We start from the raw sequence: 21,844 nt of genomic DNA on the forward strand, positions 1-21,844 counted from the left end.
GGTCAATGTCAGGACCACTCCAGATCACCTCCTGGTCTTCAGGGCAGAAGACACAAGTGGGGTTTCCCGGAAACTATAGCCTTCTGGTCTTTGGCTTCCTGAGTGCCAGCCAGAGGCTAGAAGCCGCTTACTGATAGGATCCAGCTGGAACTCTGTGCCCCAGCTGACAGTGGTGGTAGCTCTGTGAAATCCTCCTCTCCATTGGCCTCCCTTCAGGGTTTCTTCTCTGCCTGCCTCTCCACCTCTCAGATGGATCCTTCCACAAGCTCGGACCTGCTTCCTCACCTCCCTTCCCCTTGCTCTTCCTCCTTGTCTTTTCCAACGCAGGAGCTGCAGAGAGCTCACCTAGTCCACGGTTTGGCCACCACCTGCTGGTGTGCTGACTCAAATCTGCATCTCCAGGCCTCAGGATTCCCCTGGCCCCCCGCCCTGTGAGGGCAGGTCTGTACTGGGCCTCTCCATCTGGAAATGCAGGGGACCCAGAAGGCATGACGTGGACACACCCGGACTCATGGTTCACTCCCCACTGGTACCTCAGTGTGCCCTTCCCGGGGTGCTCATCATGTATCCAGTCATCCAAGCCTCAAGCCTTGGTTAACTCTGACCACCCCCCTCCCTCCCTTACCCTCCAGTGCCCACGGGGTTTCCAAGTCTAGTCAAGGCTACCCTGAAATCTCCCTGCAACCTGTCCTCCCCTCTCGACTCCCTCTGTTCCCCCAAGTCAGGCCCCCAATAGCTCTTCCTGCCCCTTCCCCAGGCCCTCAACTGCTCTGCTCCCCTCCTCTCCTTGCACCCCACACTCTGATGACCCCTTCTTCTCTTTCTTCTTCCTTTCCATCAGCATTCTAACATGTACAAGCCTCTCTTGATTTTGTCTTCACCTGACCTCCGTCCTGACTCTCCCCTTCCCTTCCCAGACAGGATTCTTGAGAAGAATCTTCTCTACTCCATACTCGTGTCACCACTCCAACCACCGCAGTCTGGCTTCAGCCATCCTGCTGCCCACAACCAGGTCCCCAGGGGCTCTCTGTAACACGGCAGGCTGAGTCTGTCATGTATACAGTAGTGCTGCTAACAGCCCCTCCTTGCGGGGCCCCCTCCCCAGTGTAGCTCCACACTCCCCATCTCCTGTCCCTCTGTCAGCCACACCACCTGCCTGGTGACTGCTCTGTGCCCTGGCTCCTCCCCATCATTGCCGTCACCCACCTGCTGCTTTGCCTGCCCTCCCCCAGAGTTCAGGGACTCCTGCAGCTTCAGCTTCATGCAGGCCCAGGGTGACGCCCACGTGGGAATCTCCACACCCCAGCCCCCCAGAGAGCCACATCCCACATCCAGCTGTCTGTGGGACCCTCCACCTGGATGAGTCACAAGCTCATCAACCTGAGAGGATCCAAAACCACTTACCCTCTCCTGGCAAACCTGCAACCCCGTCCGTGTCCCTTATTCTAAAAATGGTATCACCACCCACCTAGATGCCCATGCCAAGAGCACCTTAGTCATTGTGCCTCCTCCTTCTTCCCTTCTTACGTACAGCGTCCAAGTCCTGCTGAGTGTGTTACCTCCTCCACGGAACCCCTGGAGTTTGTCCGCCTCTCTGAATGCCCACCTCCACCACTATTGGTCCAGCTCTTACATGGTCCCCCTCCTAGTCACCTGACCTTCCCACCCCAGGCTCGCCCTGTTTTGCCTGGGCCTCTCCCAGCCTGTTCCTGACACTGATCATGTCACTTGCCTGCTTTTCCGTCACCTGCACGACTCTTAGTTTGGGTCTGGGTCCTGTGACGTGTCATCCCGCTTCCTCTCTCCTTGACCTCCCTGTTCCTGAATGCATGCCGTGGTTGCCTGGCTAACTCCTTTTCACCCTCAGGCCGAGGAACAGGTGTCACTTCCATAGAGCCAGGGGTCTCCTCCTGGCCCCCTAGGCCCCAGCTGCCACTCTCCATGGAACGGTATTGGCTCAGGGATCTCCAAACGGTGAGCTTTTTCAGAAAGAGCCTCGATCTCCTTTGCTAGCACGTCTCTGTCTCCCCAGGGCTACCAGTGCCAGGTAACTGGTGGGTGATTAATAGGTGTTTGGATGGATACTTAGCTCCCTCCCATGTGACTGCCTGCTTAGGCACTCTGCGCTGCTCCGGGCCAGGAATCTTGCCCCTTCTTCTATCTCTTCACAGCATCCATCTGGCGCGTGGTGCTGCAGAGACGTTTACTTAAAGAGAATGAGTGTGTACCAAGGCGAGGGACCCCACCCTTCTCCAGGGTTTCCAAGGGTAGCTTAGCGTCTAACAAAACCTGGCCCGTGTATTTTTAGCTTCTGGCAGTCATAAGGTTTACTCCTTATCTGTCTGCCAGTTAGCAAGCCCTGGGGTGAGTGCTCTTCCCGAAATGCAGAGGCCGAGTGTGATGGGAGTGCGGTGGGCATCAGCGGTGCCCGTCAGTCACCCCTCTCCCCCAGAGTTTTGTAGCCTCAGACCAGGGAGGGACCTCGGAGCTGGGCAAGCTGCGGGCCTGGAGGACAGAGACGTGTGAGGAACCCAGCACACCACCGCCCCGCCCGCCCCGCTGTCCCCGCTGTCCCCGCTGCCAGCCCCCCACACCCGCTGCGCGGCCGGATGACCCGTGGCCCCGGGGAGGGCGCAGCGGGGAGCGCGGGCCTGGGGCTGCGGGGGTGCCTCGCAGCGGGGGCGGCGGGTCGGAGGCGGGGGCGCCCGGCTTCCCCGCCCCTCGCGGCCGCTCCCTCCCGCTCGCCGCCTACTTAACCTGGCCCGCGGCGGCGGCGCTCTCACTTCCCGAGGTCCGCGTCCTCTCGCTCCATGGCGCTCCTCGTGCGGCTGCTGCCCCTCGCCCTGGCGCTGGCCCTGGGCCCCGCCGCCACCCTGGCGGGCCCCGCCAAGTCGCCCTACCAGCTGGTGCTGCAGCACAGCCGGCTCCGGGGCCGCCAACACGGGTAAGCCGGCCGCCGCGCCGGGGGTGGCCGCGGGACGGGCCGGGGGCGCAGGGGACAGAGCGCAAAAACGCCGAGCAGGCAGCACGGGGAGGCCGGAGGGACCGGCCCTGCACCGGGTGAGGGAAGGAGGTGGGGGACCTGGAGGGCATGCCCGTGGCACGGGCTTCGTAGAGGAAGGGGTGGGAGAACTGAGCGGCAACACCGGCCCTCAGGACAAGAGCACCGGATGACCGAGGCTTTCAGCTTCCTCTCCCAGGGGTGGGAAGGGGGAGTTGGTGGCCGTGCCCAGAATAACCGTGGAAAGGTGGCCAGGGCAGAGAGGAAGCCCACCCGCAGGGCACATGGTCCAGTGCAGCCAGGGCCTTGTCCAGAGAGCGCCTACATATGTGGCACTGGAGGGGCACAAGGTGGCACCGTCCAAAGCCCATGGGCTCCTGTTCACCTGGTCAGGCTCCACGCCCACCACCTGGCTCCAGGCAGTGCTCACCAGACACCCCAGGGGCCGAGCGGCACCTCCTCCCCTGCCAGATGAAGGGCGGAATTCCGTGGGCCTCACGCACGCTGTGTAGACTGGGAAACTGAGTCCAGAGAGGACTCATCCCTTTTCTCTAGTCCTGCCCTGGAGCCAACACTGGAATCTGCCTTAAAACATTAACTGGGATCATAAATGTGGCACATGATCCTCGCAGATATTCCTTTGCGACACTGACACTGGTGTGTTGGCTGAAGGAGGCAAACCCAGGCAGAGGGTCTGACCTGGTAAAGACACCAGCCCAGACCCAGGCAGGGACAGGTGATATTTCTACATCCCAGACTAGACCATCCCGCTTCACACTCACCCGGGCTTTGCCATAGCTTCCAGCCCGTCCCGTTGCACCAACTCTTTTTTCACAAGTAAGTAAAACCATACGTGGATAGAGTCATGCCACTGGGTCTGGCATTCGAACCCAGGTGGTGCCCTGGGCACATGACTGGGCAGACCTGTACTCAGGTCAAAACTCACTGTTGGGGGTGACCACAGGTGACTTCAGAGGCCTCACTATGCCTTGGCTCCCCACACTTAGGAGTGCTCCAGGGGTGGGTGCCGGCTACCGCCCACAGAGAGCAGTTGTCCTAGTCCCCTCTGCCTTGGGCTTACCTGGCCTTTCAGGTGCCCAGGGCTGCGGGGAGGGGGATTTCTACAGACTGGCAGGGTGAGCTGCGGCCTTAGTGCCCTCCTGGAAAGAGTAGAGCACGGGAGAATGTCCTGGGGTCTTTAGGGAAGGGGGAGAATCACCTTCGACTGTGGCTGTGTGTACAGAAGGGTGAGGGGGGCAGCTCAAAAAGTTGAGGGGGATCATAAGAGACATAAAAGTCAAAAAGTGTGCGACTGGCATCTTCATTGTCTCTGCCCAGCTCACCTTTCCCCTCTTGCCTTTCTTGCCAAAGAAGCACGTTCTGTTTGGGTGCCGCAGTCTGCGTGGGAGGTTTCTGTTCCTTCTGTATGTTAGCCACTAAGTCAGGAGAAGGTCCCGATAGCATGCCGAGCAGCGCTGTCCCCCAGAGTGGGATCTCCATGCATACCACAGTGAGGCTTCCCCAAAGGTGTTGTCAGGGCTCCACCAAGAGTCATCTCGATAGAGAAGCTCCTTCCCTTCAGAGCTCAGAAGAGACAATGACCAACTGAAAATTAGGAATTTTTTTTTTTTTAACAAGGCGAGTGCTCTTTGTTATGGATTTCAGATATTAGCTCAACTTCCTCTGCACCCCTCTTCCCCATGCCCCTGCAGGCCAATCCTGTTGTTTTGCTTCTTGGGGGTGCAAAGGAAGGCCTCTAGGAAGGCCTATGGAGATCGGGGATGGGCAGAATGGTCTGGGAAGTCACACACACACACCCTCCCCAGTAAAGTGGGGGTGTGCAGGCAGGTGAACTGTGACCAAACGCTTGCAGGCACGGTTGCATTTCCTGTGATCTAACTGTCCCTGAGAATTCAGAGGGACTGCCTGGCCTTGCACATAGGTGTGGCACCCTGTGCAAAATGGGTAACCCTGTTCAAGCCCCAACCCTTCATTCAAAGTGAGAAGTGGCGGAAAGGGAAGAAAAATCTGCTCTTTTCAGGCAATGCGGCATGCTCCAAGACGTGAAGGAGAACTAGGAAGTGTGCCTTGCCCACGGACAGCGTTTTATCACCCCACACCCCCATCTCCACCACAGCGCGGGAGATCTGTTGTTCGTGTTCCCATCTTACAGGTGGGGAAACTGCAGCTTAGTGGGATGGAGTGACTTAGTCCCAACACGGGAAGCTGTTTGGAGAGTAGAGACTGTGATGTCACCTCTTGACTCCCAGCTGCATCCATGTTGCTACAGGGAGGGGAAAAGAAATACGGACAGAGAAGTAGAAACGCACTTGCACTTCTGACTCCCAGCTTCCAAAACTGGACTGGATTTCCTGAAGCATTTGAGTTCCTTTTTTTTTTTTTTTTTAATGTTTATTTATTTTTGAGAGACAGAGCAGGAGTGGGGGAGGGGCAGAGAGCGAGAGGGAGACAGAATCTGAAGCAGGCTTCAGGCTCCAAGCTGTCAGCACAGAGCCCGATGTGGGGCTCGAACTCACACCAGGAGATCGTGACCTAAGCTGAAGTCGGACGCTTAACCGACTGAGCCACCCAGGTGCCCCAAGAAGCGCTTGATTTTCAAATCCGAGTTGAACAGCAGAACTGTTGTGCTGGAGGCAGAGGGCCCAGAAATGGCTAGGTCATTTCTATTAAACTTCAGCCTAGATTTCCTGTGTATACAGCCCACCCCTCCCCCCGCCGCTGTGAGTGGGAGCCACCCCCAGCCTCTGCTCCTGTCTCAAAGGGGCCGCGGCAGTGGAAACTCACTCCACAGAGGAATGTTAGAGCCACATCCACAAGAGACTCACTGAAGATTCGCCAGCCGCCTACAGAAAGTTGCAGGGAATTCATCGACAGTAATTGTTTCCTGCTTGGGCAGATAGAAGAACTTCTGAGGTTGTACAGCAATAAACGGTACCTAGGGCTGGAGTGTGGCCAGCGGGGACTCTCCAGGGGTTATTTGGGGACGGCTGTAACCTGTGAGTCCCAGGCGGCAAACAGAGGAGCAAGGTGGCTTCGGTTAGAATCCTCTGGAGGCTGTGGGCATCTGGTCAGACCCAGCTAGGACTCAGGGGACACGGGCTTACCTCCCTGCCAGCCTGTGATTTGCCGCCCCCCGATTTCCCTTGCCCTCTGCTTCTTATGCCGACTCACGAATATTTAGTGTGCCTCCTTGGCCCATGCACCTTTGCCTCCTAAGCCACAAGCTGGACAAAGAAGTGACCTCCATATGGTAGAAGAGAGAGGGCAGAGAAGCAAAAGGTCAGTGCGCCCTCCTACCTAATAACCCGATTCTGACTTTCTGAGAGCTGACCACGTTCCTGCAGCTGATATGATGGGGATGGTAGGTGTAGCTGTTGCTGCAGTACCCATGGCCTCCTGGCAGCAAGTGATGATTGCTAAGCACGTTTTTAAAGTAACAGAGGAGGTGATATATAAAAATGACACCTGAATCTCTCAGGACACAGAGGTTTTGTGGAAGCCCTCAGTCTCTTCGCTTTGTTTTCCTCCGACTTGTGGTTCAGCCGAGGAACTTCCTGCCTCAGGTCAGGGAGACCCCCTCCCAATTGTCTCCTGCTACACAGCCACAGCTAACTCCTTTCCCCTGTGGCTCCTAATGAAGATCCTGCCACTGCGTGGCCTGAGCATGGTTTGGGTCACGACTCCGTACATTGGTTAAAAGACACACCAACAAACCCCCCCAGCTCTGGGAAGGGGGGCTTCTCAGCAGAACCCTGGGCGTTGCACTGAGCTTTTCCAGCATTCCCGAGAACTCCTCCGAGTGGGTGGTCCCAGCAACAGTATCTTCGGCAAGGTCATTTCCAAGCTCTTGCTTCACCCTGACCCAGTGCTGGGCCCCATGTAGAACGTAAAAGCGAGAACAAGGCAGCGCACCTACCCTCAAGGGTCTTTGGGGGGGTAATTGGAGAGAAGAAAGATATGTACTCTGATCAGTTTTGGATTCTGTTTGGTACCAAGCATCAAACAAGGGCCGTATTTTGGGGTAGATTTGCACAGGAGAGGGTCACCTGGGACACTGGAGGGAGGCTTTCTGGGGACAGTGGACTGGGATACTTTTTGGGGACAGTGGACTCAGGCAGGGGCCTAACTAGTGAATGGCTGAGAGTCCATTGGGAGAGTGTTGCCTACCGAGGTCCTCACCTCAGCCAGCATAGTAGTGTTCAGAGCTAGGCTCCTGGCTTAGGGATGTGGAGCATGTCTGTGTGGAGCTGCCTAGGAGGTGCCGGGCTCAGACTTTGGCCTCCTCTCATGACAGAGGGGCTGGCTATGTGCACTGGGATGCCCAGTTAGAGCCTGTGGATATTGTGGCTCAGAGGGGGCTTGGGGGTGCAGAGAAGGGCTGGGGGCTCCTCTCAAAGCTGCCTGGCTTCACAAACGTACTACTTAGCTAGCTTCCTCAATCTGTAATGTGATCTAAAAATGTTAAGATGCTTTTATTTACACGGACCCACTACCTATGTCAAAGAAGGATACTTCCATGAAATTATGTCAGTGTGGGAGATACACTTTGACAGGGTTTAATTTGGTAGGAAACTTGCAGGGGAGCTCGAAATCAAGGGAGACAGTATCTGCCCCCGAGCCACCCCGCAGGTCCCAACACTGACATGACTGTGCCTTCTCCATATCTAGAACATTCTAATGACCCATTCTAAAACATTCCCATGACAATTCTAGAACATTCTAACAACGCATTCTAGAACATTCTAATGACCCTGGAAGGCCCACATGGCGGGAAGGACATGGTAGTTGGGTAGAGGTGCCGACCGCCCTGCTGACACCACTGCTTTTATTTCAGCCCCAACGTGTGTGCTGTGCAGAAGCTCATCGGCACCAACAAGAAGTACTTCACCAACTGTAAGCAGTGGTACCAGAGGAAGATCTGTGGCAAATCAACGTGAGTATCTGTAAGCACTTGAGACTGCCAGCCACCTCAGAGGGCACACTGCCCGTGAGCCAGTTGCAGGGCCCCTGGGCCAGGGCCGGCCTTCTGAAAGGTTAGGCTGCCTAAGGAGTCACGCATATGCATGTGCAAACGTGTCACACAGCTGTGTCCTGGGGAGGGGCGCTTTTAGGAGGCTGGCCAACTTTTTTTTTTTTAATTCTTTTTTTTTAATCTTTATTTTTGAGAGAGAGAGGGAAAAATGACAGTGCAAGCAGGGGAGGAACAGAGAGAGAGGGAAACCCAGAATTCGAAGCAGGCTCCAGGCTCTGAGCTGTCAGCACAGTGCCCGACGTGGGACTCGAACCCATGAACAGCGAGTTTGTGACCTGAGCTGAAGTCGGATGCTTAGCCGACTGAGCCACGCAGGTGCCCCAGGAGGCTGGCCAACTTTGGTTTGCATTTTTAAGGCTCCTGACAAGACTTGGATACATTCGTCAGGGCTGCTGTGGGATTATAAGCAGCATAAACCATGGTGTGTGTGTACATGTATGTGTGGGCATGCTTCTCAATACTCACCAAGTGGTACAGAGTCAGTAGAGATGCCACTGGCCTGTGTCTCTAGGTAAGAGAGCCCACTGGTGAACTTACACAGCACTCCTGCTCTGCAGTCATAAGGTAAGCACCCCCAAAAGCTGGATGCCTAGAAACATGCATGTTATGAGGCAGCAAACGTGTTAAAAACATAGGCTCAGGCTCCCTTGCTTCAGATGCTGGCTGTGCCACTTAGTTGGGCAGGCAGCTTCACCGTTGGAACCCTTAGTTGCCTCATCTGTCAAATGGGAACAACAAAGGACTGCCTTACAGGATCATCATTAGGATTGAATGAAGGAATGCATTTAAGGCTGAATAAGGTGCCTTGCATATAGTAAATGCTCAGTAAATGCTACCTGCTGTTATTTGCAGATCTAGGCCATGCAGACAGTGGTGAGAGTGCCAATGGGGTGTGGACCAGTGTGGTTACAACAGGGCTTTTCAGTGCCTCTGTCAGCATCCAGGGAGGTGGCATTCGCCCCAATTGTGCTGCCTGGTGGAAACAGGGTGGCATGCATGTCCCAACAGAATTCCTGGGAGGCTTAATCTGTTTTGGCACCAACAGTCAACCGATCTCAAAGCTGGCTCTCTGCTACAGACAGGAAGAAGTGCTATGAGAAACCTCCTGGGCCACTTTTGAGGGCCTGACCTTCCTCTTGTCTGCATACTAGGAGGATTAAGAGCTTCTAAGCCACTCTCTTGAACTCTTTCCCATGTTAGGGAATTTTAAATGTATTGCTTGGGACATTGCTTTTGAGTAGACGTCTCCTTCAGCTTCATAACCTGCAAAGGAAGGGAAAATGCTCTTTCCTGAAAATGTACATAGAAAAGAAATATCCCAGCCTGTGACCCTGACTGCTTTAGGCAATTATCAATCCTGGTATGAATCAGGAGAAATTAGGGCTCATGGCAGAGCAGGGGAGAGATGGCAGCTCCTGGGAGCTTGTCAAGAGCAGATCCATGACAGCTGGCTCTCGCTTGACCACACCCAGCCTCAAAGGTAAGGGCTGAGTGAACTAAGAGGACGTCCCTCCTGGGTTCAGTTGAGTAAACACCCAGCAGTGTTTGCTGCCTTGGACAAAAAGAGATTAATGCAAATTCTATACCATCCCTCCTTCCATGGTATCCTTCCATGGTGTTTGTTACACAAACAACAAAAAAGTCTTTACTACTGTTTGATTTTTCTCATGTGTGCGTGTTATCTACTCGATGTAACAGTGAATTAATTACTTAATTAAGCATAGAGGTAGGCCGCACATAACTGCTTCTTGGAAGGTGACCAAAGACCTGTACCAAGCAAATAGCCCTTCTACATCTCGGAACCCTGGGTTTCAAGAGTTGCACACTTTTGTTAGTCCTGGTTTCCCTAAAGATGAGACCCACCTGTAATGTCAAGCTGGCCTCGGAGTGGCGTTGGCTGTGGTATTTTGTTCAGCCTTGTGTAGAAGCATTTGCCTGACCAGTTAACTGTAGCTGGGTAACGTTCCTCAGCAGTTCCTGGCTGATACCCCTGTCAACGATGAGTCATAACCTTGGCTTATTGGCTCTCAGTACCTACACCCTTCTCATCTATGTGACAGGACAGGGCATAGGCTGCATAGCTGTGTGTTGGCAAATGTTCTCGATGGCCCATTCTTCCCTCGGGGAAGGTCTGGCTTTAAGAGGGTGGTGATGTGGTAGCACAGCAACCTTACGCCAATGAGCACAGGGGAAGCCTGGGGTAGATAGGGAATGGGCAGCTAGGCTGTGGGGGGGAAAGTGAGGTGTAGCGTGGGGTCACGCGGCACCCCATGCCCAGCCCCAGCCGTTGACCCGGTCCTGCAGAGGCAGAAGAGATTGCGTGCGCATTCAACTCTTCCATGTGGCCTTTGCTTTGGGCGACTTCAAAAACAGGAAATGAGGATAGGAAACCATGAGTTGATATAAAACTTCATGATCCGGGACAAGAGGGTCCCTTCCTGGAACATCACATGCAACATTGGAGGAGCTGACCTGGAAGAGGTCCAGAGGCCTCAGGCAGGGAAAGGGGAGGCAGTAGAACGCGTCCCCATTCTCAGAGACTGAGAAGGAGCAGCCTTGTGGTTCACATGTGTACATGGACCGAAACCCGAGAGAGAGCTACCATCTGACCCCCAGGAATTCAGTGCCAGAGGTGGCCACAAAGGGAGGGGCAGAGGGCTGTGTTGGCTGGAGCTGACAAGGGGTCCCTCCAGCCAAAATGGGTCCCTTGGTGCATTTGTTTGGGTGAAGACGAGAGTGGGAAATGGGGAACATAGTTGTGGTTGGAGCAGAGAGGACTGTCTCAGCATGGGGCCGACTTGGGCAGTGAGAATTTTTAGGGAAGAGGCTGGAGCAGAGGTGTGTGTTGGGGTGAAAGGAAGCCAAGCGTCTCGGGGAAGGAGGCAGCCCAGGTCACCAAGGGGCCCAAGTCTGGAGGAAGAGTTTAAATTTGAAAGCAGACAAGTGGCACTAAACCCAGGGCCTCGGGGTGAAGACTTTGCAGTGTCCAGTCATACAGAGACCCGGGACCCTGAAGCCACTTGTTGGATGCTTGGAGGCCCTGGATTCCAACTCCATGGAGGAAGGAAGGGGACTGGCCACACACTGTCCTCCAGTCAAAGGACAGGACATTGTCAGACGGAGGTTTTGCTGCATTTCCAAAAAGAGAAAAACCTGAGTCTTTGGTGCTGTTCGTCTAGCCTGCCATATGGATTTTATTACAGGAAGTGGTTACCAGTGGGCCCCTATTTAGCGACTTGAGTGAATTTTATTACTTGGAAATTCACATGAGCTTTTATTTCAGGTCCTAAAGAGCACCAGCACGATACAATAGCTAATCAAGCAAAGAGGGTTTGCGGGGAGACGGCATCCCATTCCCTGATTTCAGGCCCCGGTCTGATCAGTCACTGTAAAAACTTTATATGCAGCAGCTTGAGCAATGCTGCAGGAAACGGTGGTCAGGAAACCTCGCCGCCTCTCAACAGGCCTCCTTTGTGCGAGCCCCAGGAGAGGGAGGCCTGCTTAACGGCCAAGTCAGGTCAGAGTTGACATCACGGGGACGTAGCAGTCATCGTTGGAGCACAGGCATCATAAACGTGGCACAGGCAGGGCCGGCAGGGGAGCCGGCAGTTAAGAGTGGTAGCTGTCCATTCTAAGAGTCTTGAAGTTATTTTGTGAGTAACACATCTCACGAGCTCAGCAGCCGGTTCCGCGAAGCCAAGATGAGCTGGCGGGGCACACCCCTTTCTCTGGGAGCAGCGTTGCTTTGCCCAGGGGCTGAAGTATGAATACTTCTTCAGCACTGTGTTAAGGCTGCAGCACCCAAGGCAGCGGGGGTATGGCCGAGCCTTTCCGTCAGCGGGCAGAGCCATTTCCAGTAGGTCTCACGTTGTCAGGGCACCCAGGGGCATCTGCAGGGAAGCTGAACAAGAGCCCTCCTGTTCCTCCCCGTCCTGTATCCCACAGCCTTGGTCCCATGAGGAAAAAAGAAGAGGATGGTCCAAGGATGCCAGGCTGTCCCCGGGCCCACAGCGGCACTTCCTTCCTTGTTTGATGTTCCTTGTGTAGCCACCTGGGATAAACCACTTCAAAATAACTGAGATCGGACGTAGAGCAAACACCGGGGGTTCACCGGACATGTTGGCCGTATACGTTTTCCTGAAGGTTCTCTCCCACTCTGTAAATTCCAAGGAGGCAGGTTAGCTGCCAGGGAATTTTGCTTGGGTGAGAATTTACATGAATCCATGTACCATCTGGGGTAATGTCCTGTGGTAGGTGAATAACACCCCCCTAAAGACGTCCACCTCCTAATCCCTGAACCTATAACAGTGTTACCTGACCAGGAAAAAGAGAGCCTTTGCCAACATGATTAAGTGAAGGATCTTGAGAGGGGGAGATTATCCCGGGTTATCTGGTGAGCTCAGTATAATCGTAAGGGTCCTTTTAAGAGGGAGGCAGGAGGGCAGAGTCAGAGAAGGAGATGGTGCAATTAAAAGTGAGGTTCGCGGGGCGCCTGGGTGGCTCAGTCGGTTGAGCGTCCGACTTCAGCTTAGGTCACGATCTCACGGCTCGTGAGTTCGAGCCCCGCGTCAGGCTCTGGGCTGATGGCTCACAGCCTGGAGCCTGCTTCCGATTCTGTGTCTCCCTCTCTCTCTTCCCCTCCCCCATTCATGCTCTGTCTCTCTCTGTCTCAAAAATAAATAAAAAAAAAAACATTAAAAAAAAAAGTGAGGTTCGGGTGATGGGACTACAAGCCAAGAAGTGCACGCAGCTTTTCCAGATGCTGGAAAAGACAGATTCCCCCCTAGAGCGTCTAAAAGGAATGCAGCCTTTGGTTGTAGCCTCATAAGGCCACTTTCTGGCTCTAACATCCAGAATTGTAAGACAATAAATGTGTGTTGTTGTGAGTCACTAAGTGTGGGATTATTTATTACTGCAACAATGGGTAGCTGATGCAGGCCCTGTCTGTTAAGTGCTATAGATGTGTGATGGGGGATCCGTCTATCACGATGTGATTTGATCAGTGGCCACCTGGGTGGCTTAGTTGGTTGAGAGTCAGACTCTTGATTTCGGCTCAGGTTCTGATCTCAAGGTTTGTGAAATTGAGCCCCACGTCAGGCTCTGTGCTGACAGCTCGGAGCCTGGAGCTTGCTTTGGATTCTGTATCTTCTCTCTTTTTGCCCCTACCCCTGCTTGCAGTGTGCCTCTCTCTTTCTCAAAAATAAACAAACATTAAAAAAAAAAATTTAAAGGTGCTGTCTTCCTCATGAACCAAGCTGGACGCTGGTTAGTGATGGGGCCTTTGATGGTGGACAGTAGGTTAAACAATCCCTTTTCATGGGGGAGCTCACAATTTTGATTTTGTACTGGGGGCTCAAGAAAGCTCAGCTGAGTTTCCAAGCCAGGAGGACAGGAAAGGAACCACTCCACATGGGCAGTCTGTTGGAGGGGGTGGCGGGGGAGGGACAACTGATGTCTAGACCATACCGGGCTGTGTTTGCTCTGTGATTCTGCTTGGAAATCATGACACGTTGAGCAGTTTACCTTCTGTCTCAGGCTGCGTTCCTTGCTCCGCCTACTTCCAGAGTCTGCTTAGTCCCTAGATGTTCACAGCCGTGACAGCCGGCCAGAAGTGTGCAGTGCACTTGGAGAGAGTGATTGTTTTAACTTATTATATTAACTGCTCGGAAAATGACTTTGGGGAGAGAAGTACCAATGCTTCTGTCTATCTGATCATGAGTAACTCTGGAGGGGAATGGCAGAGAGCCTCCCAACTGTCTCTATTCTTAGACCTTGGACCGATGCTGCCTTTGCCTTCCTCCTTTAAATGCCCCTCTAAATTGGGCACCTTTCCTCACCTTCTTCCTCAAATTGTTCTGCTGACCAGGGAAGCTGGAAGGAGAATATTAGTGTCTCACGGTCCTAGAGGATGTTCTTTTTCTGATCTCAGGTCTTTACTTACTGGACTGTGTTAGGTCAAGGAAAAGCCAGGAGCCTCTCTTGAGAACAGCTTTCGCTGATGAGATTTGATTCAGAGACCAGTAGATGGTCCTCCCTGCACAGGGAGGCCAAGAAACTAGGGAGACACAGATGGAGGCCCCCACAGTGTCCGTCTTTCCTGTGTTCATCTTGGAGAGACGGCATCAGCTGCACGAGCCTGTGAGGGTCCCCAGCCATGTCTTCCCACGTGTGTTCTCCCCGGGGCCAGAGCCCAAGGAGGACGCACGCTGGGCTGACGACAGACACTGCTCGTCCAGGAGCTCGGTGGGCTGTCTTCTCAGTCTGCAACTTCCAGCTGCCCTCTGCTTCTCTGGGGCCACACGGACCTGTCCTGGGAAGAGCTGGTATTGTGGGGTAGGGTTGGGAGTAGAGAAGTTGCCAGCCGAGGCAGTGTCTCGGCCCAGGAGGCTGTCAGGCTGGGGGTGAGGGGCATGGCCCGTGCCTGCGCACCTAGGGAGTGCCAAGGATGCCAGACTGTGGCAGCAGGAGTTGGGGGAGACCAGCAGGGTGAGAGGATGAGGAGAGAGCTTCCTGGCAGAGCCACACTCAGTTAATCAGGAAAAAGCCTTCGGCTGGCGGACTGAGCTCTGCTGGGGGTGACCCACGTCCAGCCGATGTGGGACGCGGCCGCAGAGAGCCCACATGGCAAGGCACGGTGGGAAGGATGCTGATGAGGGTAGGCTCTGGCCACATCAGAGAGAGCCCCTGGGTCCCCTTCATGTCAGATCGGTCTGCTTTCCCCCAATCTGTATGTTGCCAAAAGCAATGGAGAAGGGATTAGACTCCATAAAATCCCAGGGGAGTCCTAGGTCTGCTCCTATCCAGCTGTGATCTTTTTTTTTGTTTTTAACATTTATTTATTTTTGAGAGAGAGAGAGCATACGTGCTAGTGGGGGAGGGGCAGAGAGAGATGGAAGGAGAGGATCCCAAGCAGGCTCCAGGCTCTCAGCACGGAGCCCAAGGTACGACTTGAATCCACAAACCGTGAGATCATGACCTGAAGTGGAAACCGAGAGTCAGAAGCGTAACCTACCAAGCCACCCAAGCGCCCCCTAGCCAGCTGTGATCTTAAGACACCCTTTTGCCCCTGAACACTCTTGCAGCTCTCTGGTTCCATCCTAAGTATCCTTCTCCATGCTGACACTTTCCTGCTTAAGTAGGTCTCACCTCCCAGACGCTTAACCCCGCCTGTTTCTCCCCAATGCAACCCACTCCCCCCACACATGCCCGTGTATACGCGGCCACAGAAACTAGTGAGTGCACACTTGAGTTGCTTTTCTCTGTCCTCCGTGAAATCCCGGTGAGGCGCCTGAGCTGTGGAGCTCTGTCTTGTTTTTTTGAGATGGAACTCAAAAGGTTCCATCTGGATACCCTGAGAGAATCCATTGGCCAGCACAGCTGGGGGCTCCCGGGTGTGGAGTGTGCAGCACCCATGTGCACAGAGGCCCCCCAGGATGAGGAGAGCTTTGAGGAGAAGGCCCATCCTCCAGCTGTGCTACTCTGATTTCATGGAGTGCCACCCAAGCACTTTTGGAAAGAAGCTAAGCTTTGGCGGACCTGACCTTAATCCCACCTCTCCAGCCCCAGCCACAGAGCCCTGGCGTTTATCAGAGGAGCCCTGGGATCCTGCGTATGGGTGTCCCGTGGACCTATGGGCCCAAGGCTTGGAGCTCTTCCCAGACTTATCTGGGAGAAGCCAGTGGACACTCTCCTTCAAAAGACAACTTCTCTGCCCCCTACAATACTCCCAGGGACTAGGACCATGAGTGTGAGATTGGAATGAACCTTGGATATCATCTAGTTTAACCTCACCCCATTTCGTAGATGAGGCAACTGAGACCCCGAGAGAGAAGTGGACTTTCGAGGTCACAAGCCAGGTCTCCTAGCTCTAGTACTGTTTCCATGACACCACACTGCCTTTAGAATCAGTGGCATACCTTTGCACATCAGTCAAATCTTACTTTCGTTGCAGAAGATGACTTCAGTTTCTGAAAATAAAATTGTAGGTTGGTCGACATGAGTCCTGAGACTATTTAGCCCTTACAAGCAGAACTCTTATGGGTTTAGGGATAAGAGGTTAGAAGGGAGCAGGATGAGGGAAAGGCTGGAGAGGAGGAGGATGGGGTGGGCAGGAGGATGGAGGGAGCCGGGCAAAGAGGAATATGCGTGGCTCGTCACTCCTTAGCCATTTCCCAGAGGACTGACTCATTTCTGGCAAAGCGATTCCTGTAGCTCCCTGGCTGCCTGAGAATCCTAGTCGGTCTGTCTCTGAAACACCCCCTGGACGACAGATGAACCTGGCTTCGTCTTCTCATGACTCACCAGGGCTTCCCTGAGCTGACTCCTGTTGAATTAATAAGAGCAGAATGTCCTGGGCTCACGGAGAGCAGCCTCCCCAACTCCCAAGCCCCCATTTCTCCCCTGTCTGCCCGCCTGTCTTTGAACGAGGTTATTGAACATCCTATGAGAGCCCCGTGGTGAGCACCTATGTGTCAAAACCCGAGTTCAAGTCTGAATTGTCTCCTGTCCCGAAGGGACAAGAAAGGAAGGGGCAGGGCATAGCTGCTCACATCTGGTTACAAGGCTGCCAGAGAGGACTGTGTTCACTGCCAGTGCAGGAGTGGTCTTCGAGAAAACTTGGGGATTTGATCAGAAGCAAGTCTTTCCTAGGTGTAAGCTTTTAGAACACTTACTTCCTTGTGATATTTCTTGGAATTCTCAGTCTTTTTGGTTCCCCAGGACATGCGGTTAGCTGAAGCTGTGTGTTTCAGACCTCCAGAAGACAGCAACTGTCCCATAATATACTGGCCAGAATTGGGAGAAGGGAAGTTTTTCTGCCAAATGATTTCAAAGTTTAAAACTGTATACTGCCAGGGGCGCCTGGATGGCTCAGTCAATTGAGCATCTGACTCTTGATTTTGGCTCAGGTCATGATCCCACGGTCGTGACACCTGCTGAGCATGGACCCTGCTTGGAATTCTTTCTCTCTCTTTCTGTCTTTGACCCTCCCCTGCTTGCTCTCTCTCTATCTTTCTCACTCTATCTCCAAACAACAACAACAACAACAATAACACACACACACACACACACACACACACACACACCCCACAAATTGTATACTGCCAGTCTTGTTTTCATCCAGGTACCAAAGAACCTTGCAAACTGGTGATATCAATGATGTTGTCCTGGAAGGACGATAGGATGAATTGGTTGAGGGATGAGGGTGAGTGGGGGACCCTTTGCTATGTAATCCTTTGTATATTTTCAATTTGAAACCATATAAATATGTTTATTGATTAAAACTTTGTTTTTATTTTAAAGAAATGAAAAAAAGAGCTTTGTTTTTACTTTAACTTTAAAAGTGTTAGAGTTTGATTGTAAAGACAGAAAAACTTGATGATCATCTCTACACTGTCCTTCCGGGTCCTCGAATTGGAGAGCAAATGACTGTGAGAGACTGAATCCCATGACTGTTGGAAGATACACACGTACATTTTACAGATAAGGAAACGGAGTCAGGAGATGGGACTGGCAAAGGAGGTCCCAGTCGGTTAGTGGCAGACTCAGCCAGGACACGTTTGGGGCTCCCCTTCCTCCTCCCTGCTGTCCCAAGAACGCTAACGAGGGGGTTTGCCGTGAGTTATGCTGGAGATAAGTTCCTAGTGGGGCTCTTTTCTAATCCTGCTGTTGAAAAGGCCACCACAGTCCCCTCTGGATTGCTGGAGCGATGGCGACCATTAGGAACATTCTACAAAGCTGAGGAAGAGTGACAAGGTCTTTGTTCCAAAAGGCACAAATAGGACTGAGAATGAATGATCTCCTCCAAGACGGTGCAGTGTTGTACCATCGTTTGCCTTCCTCTGCCTGTGGACGCCCTTCCTGGAGTGAGGACTGATGACAGCCAGGAGCAGGGGAGCCCTGCCTTCCCCTCATGTGTGTGTTTCATTGCAGAGTCATCAGCTATGAGTGCTGCCCTGGGTACGAGAAGGTGCCAGGAGAGAAGGGCTGTCCTGCCGGTGAGTAAGCCAGGCCTGGCCCGTTGGTACAAATGGAGGGAGATGGGGAGGGAGGAACACCCATGTGAGAGGCAGCAGTGTCCACGGCGGAGGGGAGGGTGGCGCGGGTCTGACGCACAAGGCTGCACGGACATGCCCCCCACGTGCTCTCTGGTTCTGGGCTCCGTGCGAGGGCCAGAGCATGGAAGCTGGGAACACGGAGCTTCCCGCCCTGCTCCTTCCTATGCAAGCTGACCTCCTCACGGGGCTAGTGGAACAGACTCCAATTCCAGCCTGCCTGCGCTGGCCTCCCAGCCATGGGCTGCTGGCCTTGTTGTCTCTGGCTAGGAGTGATTTCTGATCAGCTCTGCCAGAGAGCCAGGCTGGAGCACGAAGCCACCCCTCCTCCCTCTGTCAGAACTTGGCTCATCACAGTCCAACAAGAAGAGCGGTAGACCAGGCAGGATCACCCAGAAATGGCATAGGGAACCACCAATGGCCAAAGACTGTGTGGCCCCTGTCTTTTATCAGCTATCAGGCATATCCCCAGGGGCTGTGCAGAGTGGGAGTTTTAACTATGAAATACTTGCTGTCGATTCGTTGAGCATGTGAGACGGAGTTAAAAGGAAGGGGCACTTTGGTTGGTACCAAGGTCTCGAGGTCATGGTTGGCGTGGCGGGAGGCTCAGGTGGAAAGCAAGTGGGAAATAGGCAGTGGAGAAAGGAGAATGGCCTCAGAGAGGAGCTCAGCCTCTGAGCCTTCCCTCGCGCCCTTTGAAATGGATGGTGAGCTCACTGTGGGAGGGGAAGGCCCCTTGTGGGACATAACATTTTATTGCTTGTAAGTATACAAAGAACCTTGAAGGTCTGTAACGCTCTTTCATTCTAGTAGAGGCTATTAGGAACCCGGTTGGGACAACTAGATGAATCAGAAGGCCTGGTGTGTAAATAAGGATATCTATTTCCGACGTCCATTCCTGCCGGTACTCTCTAAATGTCTGGGAACAGAAGCTTCATCTTGCGTATGGCTAAAAGATGAAAAATTACCAATTAGTTGAGTCCGAGTAGGGAGGCGTTTGACCTACGGAGCCGCTGTAAGAAGCGTGTGATACACGAGACGAGCTTGAGGCACATTGAGACACAGTGGACGTGTCTGGGCTTTCCCGCACACTTGTCCCGCAGCTGTACCCACGCTCTCTGCAGCCCAGGGAGGGGGCCGTCTGCCTGGGGTGGGCCCCACAGCCTGTGCCTCCTCTGTCCTCTGCCCCCACAGCCCTACCTCTCTCAAACCTTTACGAGACCCTGGGAGTCGTCGGCTCGACCACCACCCAGCTGTACACAGACCGCACAGAGAAGCTGAGGCCCGAGATGGAAGGGCCAGGCAGCTTCACCATCTTCGCCCCCAGCAACGAGGCCTGGGCTTCCTTGCCAGCTGTGAGATGCCTGCCTTACTTCCCAGAGGGGGGTGCTTGTGGGCATGAAGGATGAGGCTCTTTAGTGCTTTCCCACTGTTTCAGGAAACGTCTTCCTTGAGCCCTCAGAGAAAGCCAGGGAACCCGAGTTAGAATACACCTCACCAGGTTGCCTCCAGTGCCCCATCTGTCCAACTGAGCTCAGCAGACTGACTTTGGTGCTCATGGAGGAGAGGTCCTTGGCAGAATGGAGGCGTGGGGCCATTGGGGTTTCAGAAGCGCCTTTCCCAGGGTAACGAGAACCTCCCCCCTTGAACATGTGGTCTGCAGCTAAGTGCAACTCCGGCCTTCCTTCTAGGAAGTGCTGGACTCCCTGGTGAGCAACGTCAACATCGAGCTCCTCAATGCCCTTCGCTACCACATGGTGAACAGACGAGTCCTGACGGATGAGCTGAAACACGGCATGGCCCTCACCTCCATGTACCAGAATTCGGACATCCAGATCCACCACTATCCCAATGGGGTAGGGAGTCCCCAGCTACACTTCCCTGTGTCCACACCAAGCCTGCCCCTGGTCCGCATGTGGGGCTGGTTTCTGGGGTTTTGTCCTGCAGGTGAGATTGGCTGGAGGTAATCCCTGCCTCCTGTGCCTGCGTCTCCTCAGGCCCTCTGGGTCCACGGTTGTGGAACCCGCCTTCTGCACTGCGTTTTCCCTTCCTGGGGCTTCAGGCCTGTGCCTCCGATATGTCAACCACTCCTCCTCATTTCTTCTCTGGGCAGATCGTGACCGTCAACTGTGCCCGGCTGCTGAAAGCCGACCACCACGCAACCAATGGTGTGGTGCACCTCATCGATAAGGTCATCTCCACCGTCACCAACAACATTCAGCAGATCATCGAGATCGAGGACACCTTCGAGACCCTTCGGGTGAGGGACTGCCCTGGGAGGGGAGCCGACCTGGGGACACACCACCTCCCCAAAGGGCCTTCTTGTGTGGGAGAAACAGAGGATGTCTCCATGTTCATGAGCATTTAGGGGACATGGAACAAGCTCCTCTAAGTGCCCACGAACAGGAAGGGTCCACTTACCAGAAGCTCGGCTTGACCACAATGAAACATCATAATCCTCTGCTGGAAAAAAATGTCTCTGCCCGTCTTCTCCTTTGTCAAGCTTTCCTTTCGTGACTCCCCTGGAAAGTTCCGTGGTCTCCAGCTGCAGCGGGGCAGGTGGCTTGAGCCCGAGGCTGCCTGGGCACGCACTGTGGGTTCCAGAGGGGAGAGGGCCCTTCCTCCCAGGCAGTGGCTCCCATACGTGGGACTAGAATAATGTCAGGCTGCCTGATCTTCTGGAACACATGTTCCTACCATGGGGCCCTGCTGCAGCCATACCCGTGTCTCCTTTGAACCCAGACCGGCAGTGAGGCCACCAATGTGGACATGGGAGGCTGGGTTTGACTTCTGGCCTGGCTTCTGACCTGGCCACCGAGTACTGTTCCTTCTGCCCTTCCCAGCAGGCATTTGTCTTACAACTGGAGTGGCAAGCAGGCATTGCTCTTGGCAGTGGCTGCTGAGAGGAAGTGAACACAGGCTGCCCCGTCAGGGGTTTTGCCCTGATTCAAGGAGAACTTCCTGACCACAAAGGACACCAAGGGGGGTGGGGTAGTTCCTCCCCTGGAGATCTCCAACACAGAGAGACAAACACCCTGGGGCTGGGCTGCCTCTGAGGGGGCCTCAGGAAGTAGCTCTGCAGGAGACTCTGCTCTCCAAACTTTCCCCCTGCTTTCCTTCTGGGTCACTCCAAGGGCAGGGGTCTGCAAGGGAATGATGTCCCTACAAAGTTGGGGGCACATCTTTTGATTAACCGTAGTTGACCCCGCTGAGTAACCTCCTCTTATTGTTTAGGTTTGGCAAATATTCCTTCTTTCCTTCTTCCTCTTTGGATCCCCCTAACGCCTATCCTTCCTCCCACTAACCCGTACTTAGTAACACCTGCTACTTCCCATGTATTGTTCCGTGTGCCAGGGGTATACAGGTGAACAAGATGGACCAATTTGTGTCCTCTGTGGCACTTCTTATTTTTTCCTGGGGAGACAGACAAGATGCACACGAGGTAGCCATGGATTGTGCTGGGCATTGTAAAGTCAGTGAGTAGGGAGCAGAGGAGGCCAGTTGACGCTGGATGGTCAGGGAAGGTCTCTCTGGAAGAGGTGACTTTTGAGCTGAGGACTAGAGGATGAGAACGGCCAGTTAAACAAAGCACAGGGGCAAGAGCACGGTCAGCAGAGGGGAACAGGTCGAGCAAGGAGGGGGCCAGCAGGGCCAGAATGAAGACAAGTACGCCGACAGAGCGTGAGGCGGGAGCAGCCGGGCCACCCGGGGCCGGTCCTGCGGGGCCGCAGACCGGGC

General features: G+C 54.0%; 1 protein-coding gene and 1 long non-coding RNA gene across 3 annotated transcripts in view; one reads left to right on the forward strand and one right to left on the reverse strand.

Moving 5' to 3' along the window:
- Nucleotides 1–2,764: 2,764 nt before the first annotated feature.
- Nucleotides 2,765–21,844, forward strand: part of TGFBI (transforming growth factor beta induced) — a 33,086-nt gene continuing 14,006 nt past the window's right edge. Inside the window, exons 1-6 of one of the 2 annotated variants that reach the window (XR_005781349.1) lie at nucleotides 2,765–2,944; nucleotides 7,857–7,955; nucleotides 17,985–18,049; nucleotides 19,301–19,461; nucleotides 19,798–19,962; nucleotides 20,220–20,366. Coding sequence is in view for 1 of the 2 variants with exons in the window: in XM_040444537.1 (XP_040300471.1) it covers nucleotides 2,811–2,944; nucleotides 7,857–7,955; nucleotides 17,985–18,049; nucleotides 19,301–19,461; nucleotides 19,798–19,962; nucleotides 20,220–20,366 (771 nt within the window). In the remaining variant the exon portion in view is untranslated. The remainder of the gene's footprint in view (nucleotides 2,945–7,856; nucleotides 7,956–17,984; nucleotides 18,050–19,300; nucleotides 19,462–19,797; nucleotides 19,963–20,219; nucleotides 20,367–21,844) is intronic. The other variant, XM_040444537.1, reaches the window with a different exon arrangement.
- Nucleotides 17,386–21,593, reverse strand: LOC121010737 (uncharacterized). The gene is made up of 2 exons (XR_005781350.1): nucleotides 20,528–21,593; nucleotides 17,386–19,055 (listed from the first exon to the last, which is right to left on the reverse strand). It is a non-coding gene; the product is annotated as an uncharacterized LOC121010737 (long non-coding RNA).

This window comes from Herpailurus yagouaroundi, unplaced genomic scaffold, assembly GCF_014898765.1.
Source record: "Herpailurus yagouaroundi ecotype Mexico unplaced genomic scaffold, PumYag 192, whole genome shotgun sequence".
In the NCBI taxonomy this organism is placed as follows: domain Eukaryota; kingdom Metazoa; phylum Chordata; class Mammalia; order Carnivora; family Felidae; genus Herpailurus; species Herpailurus yagouaroundi.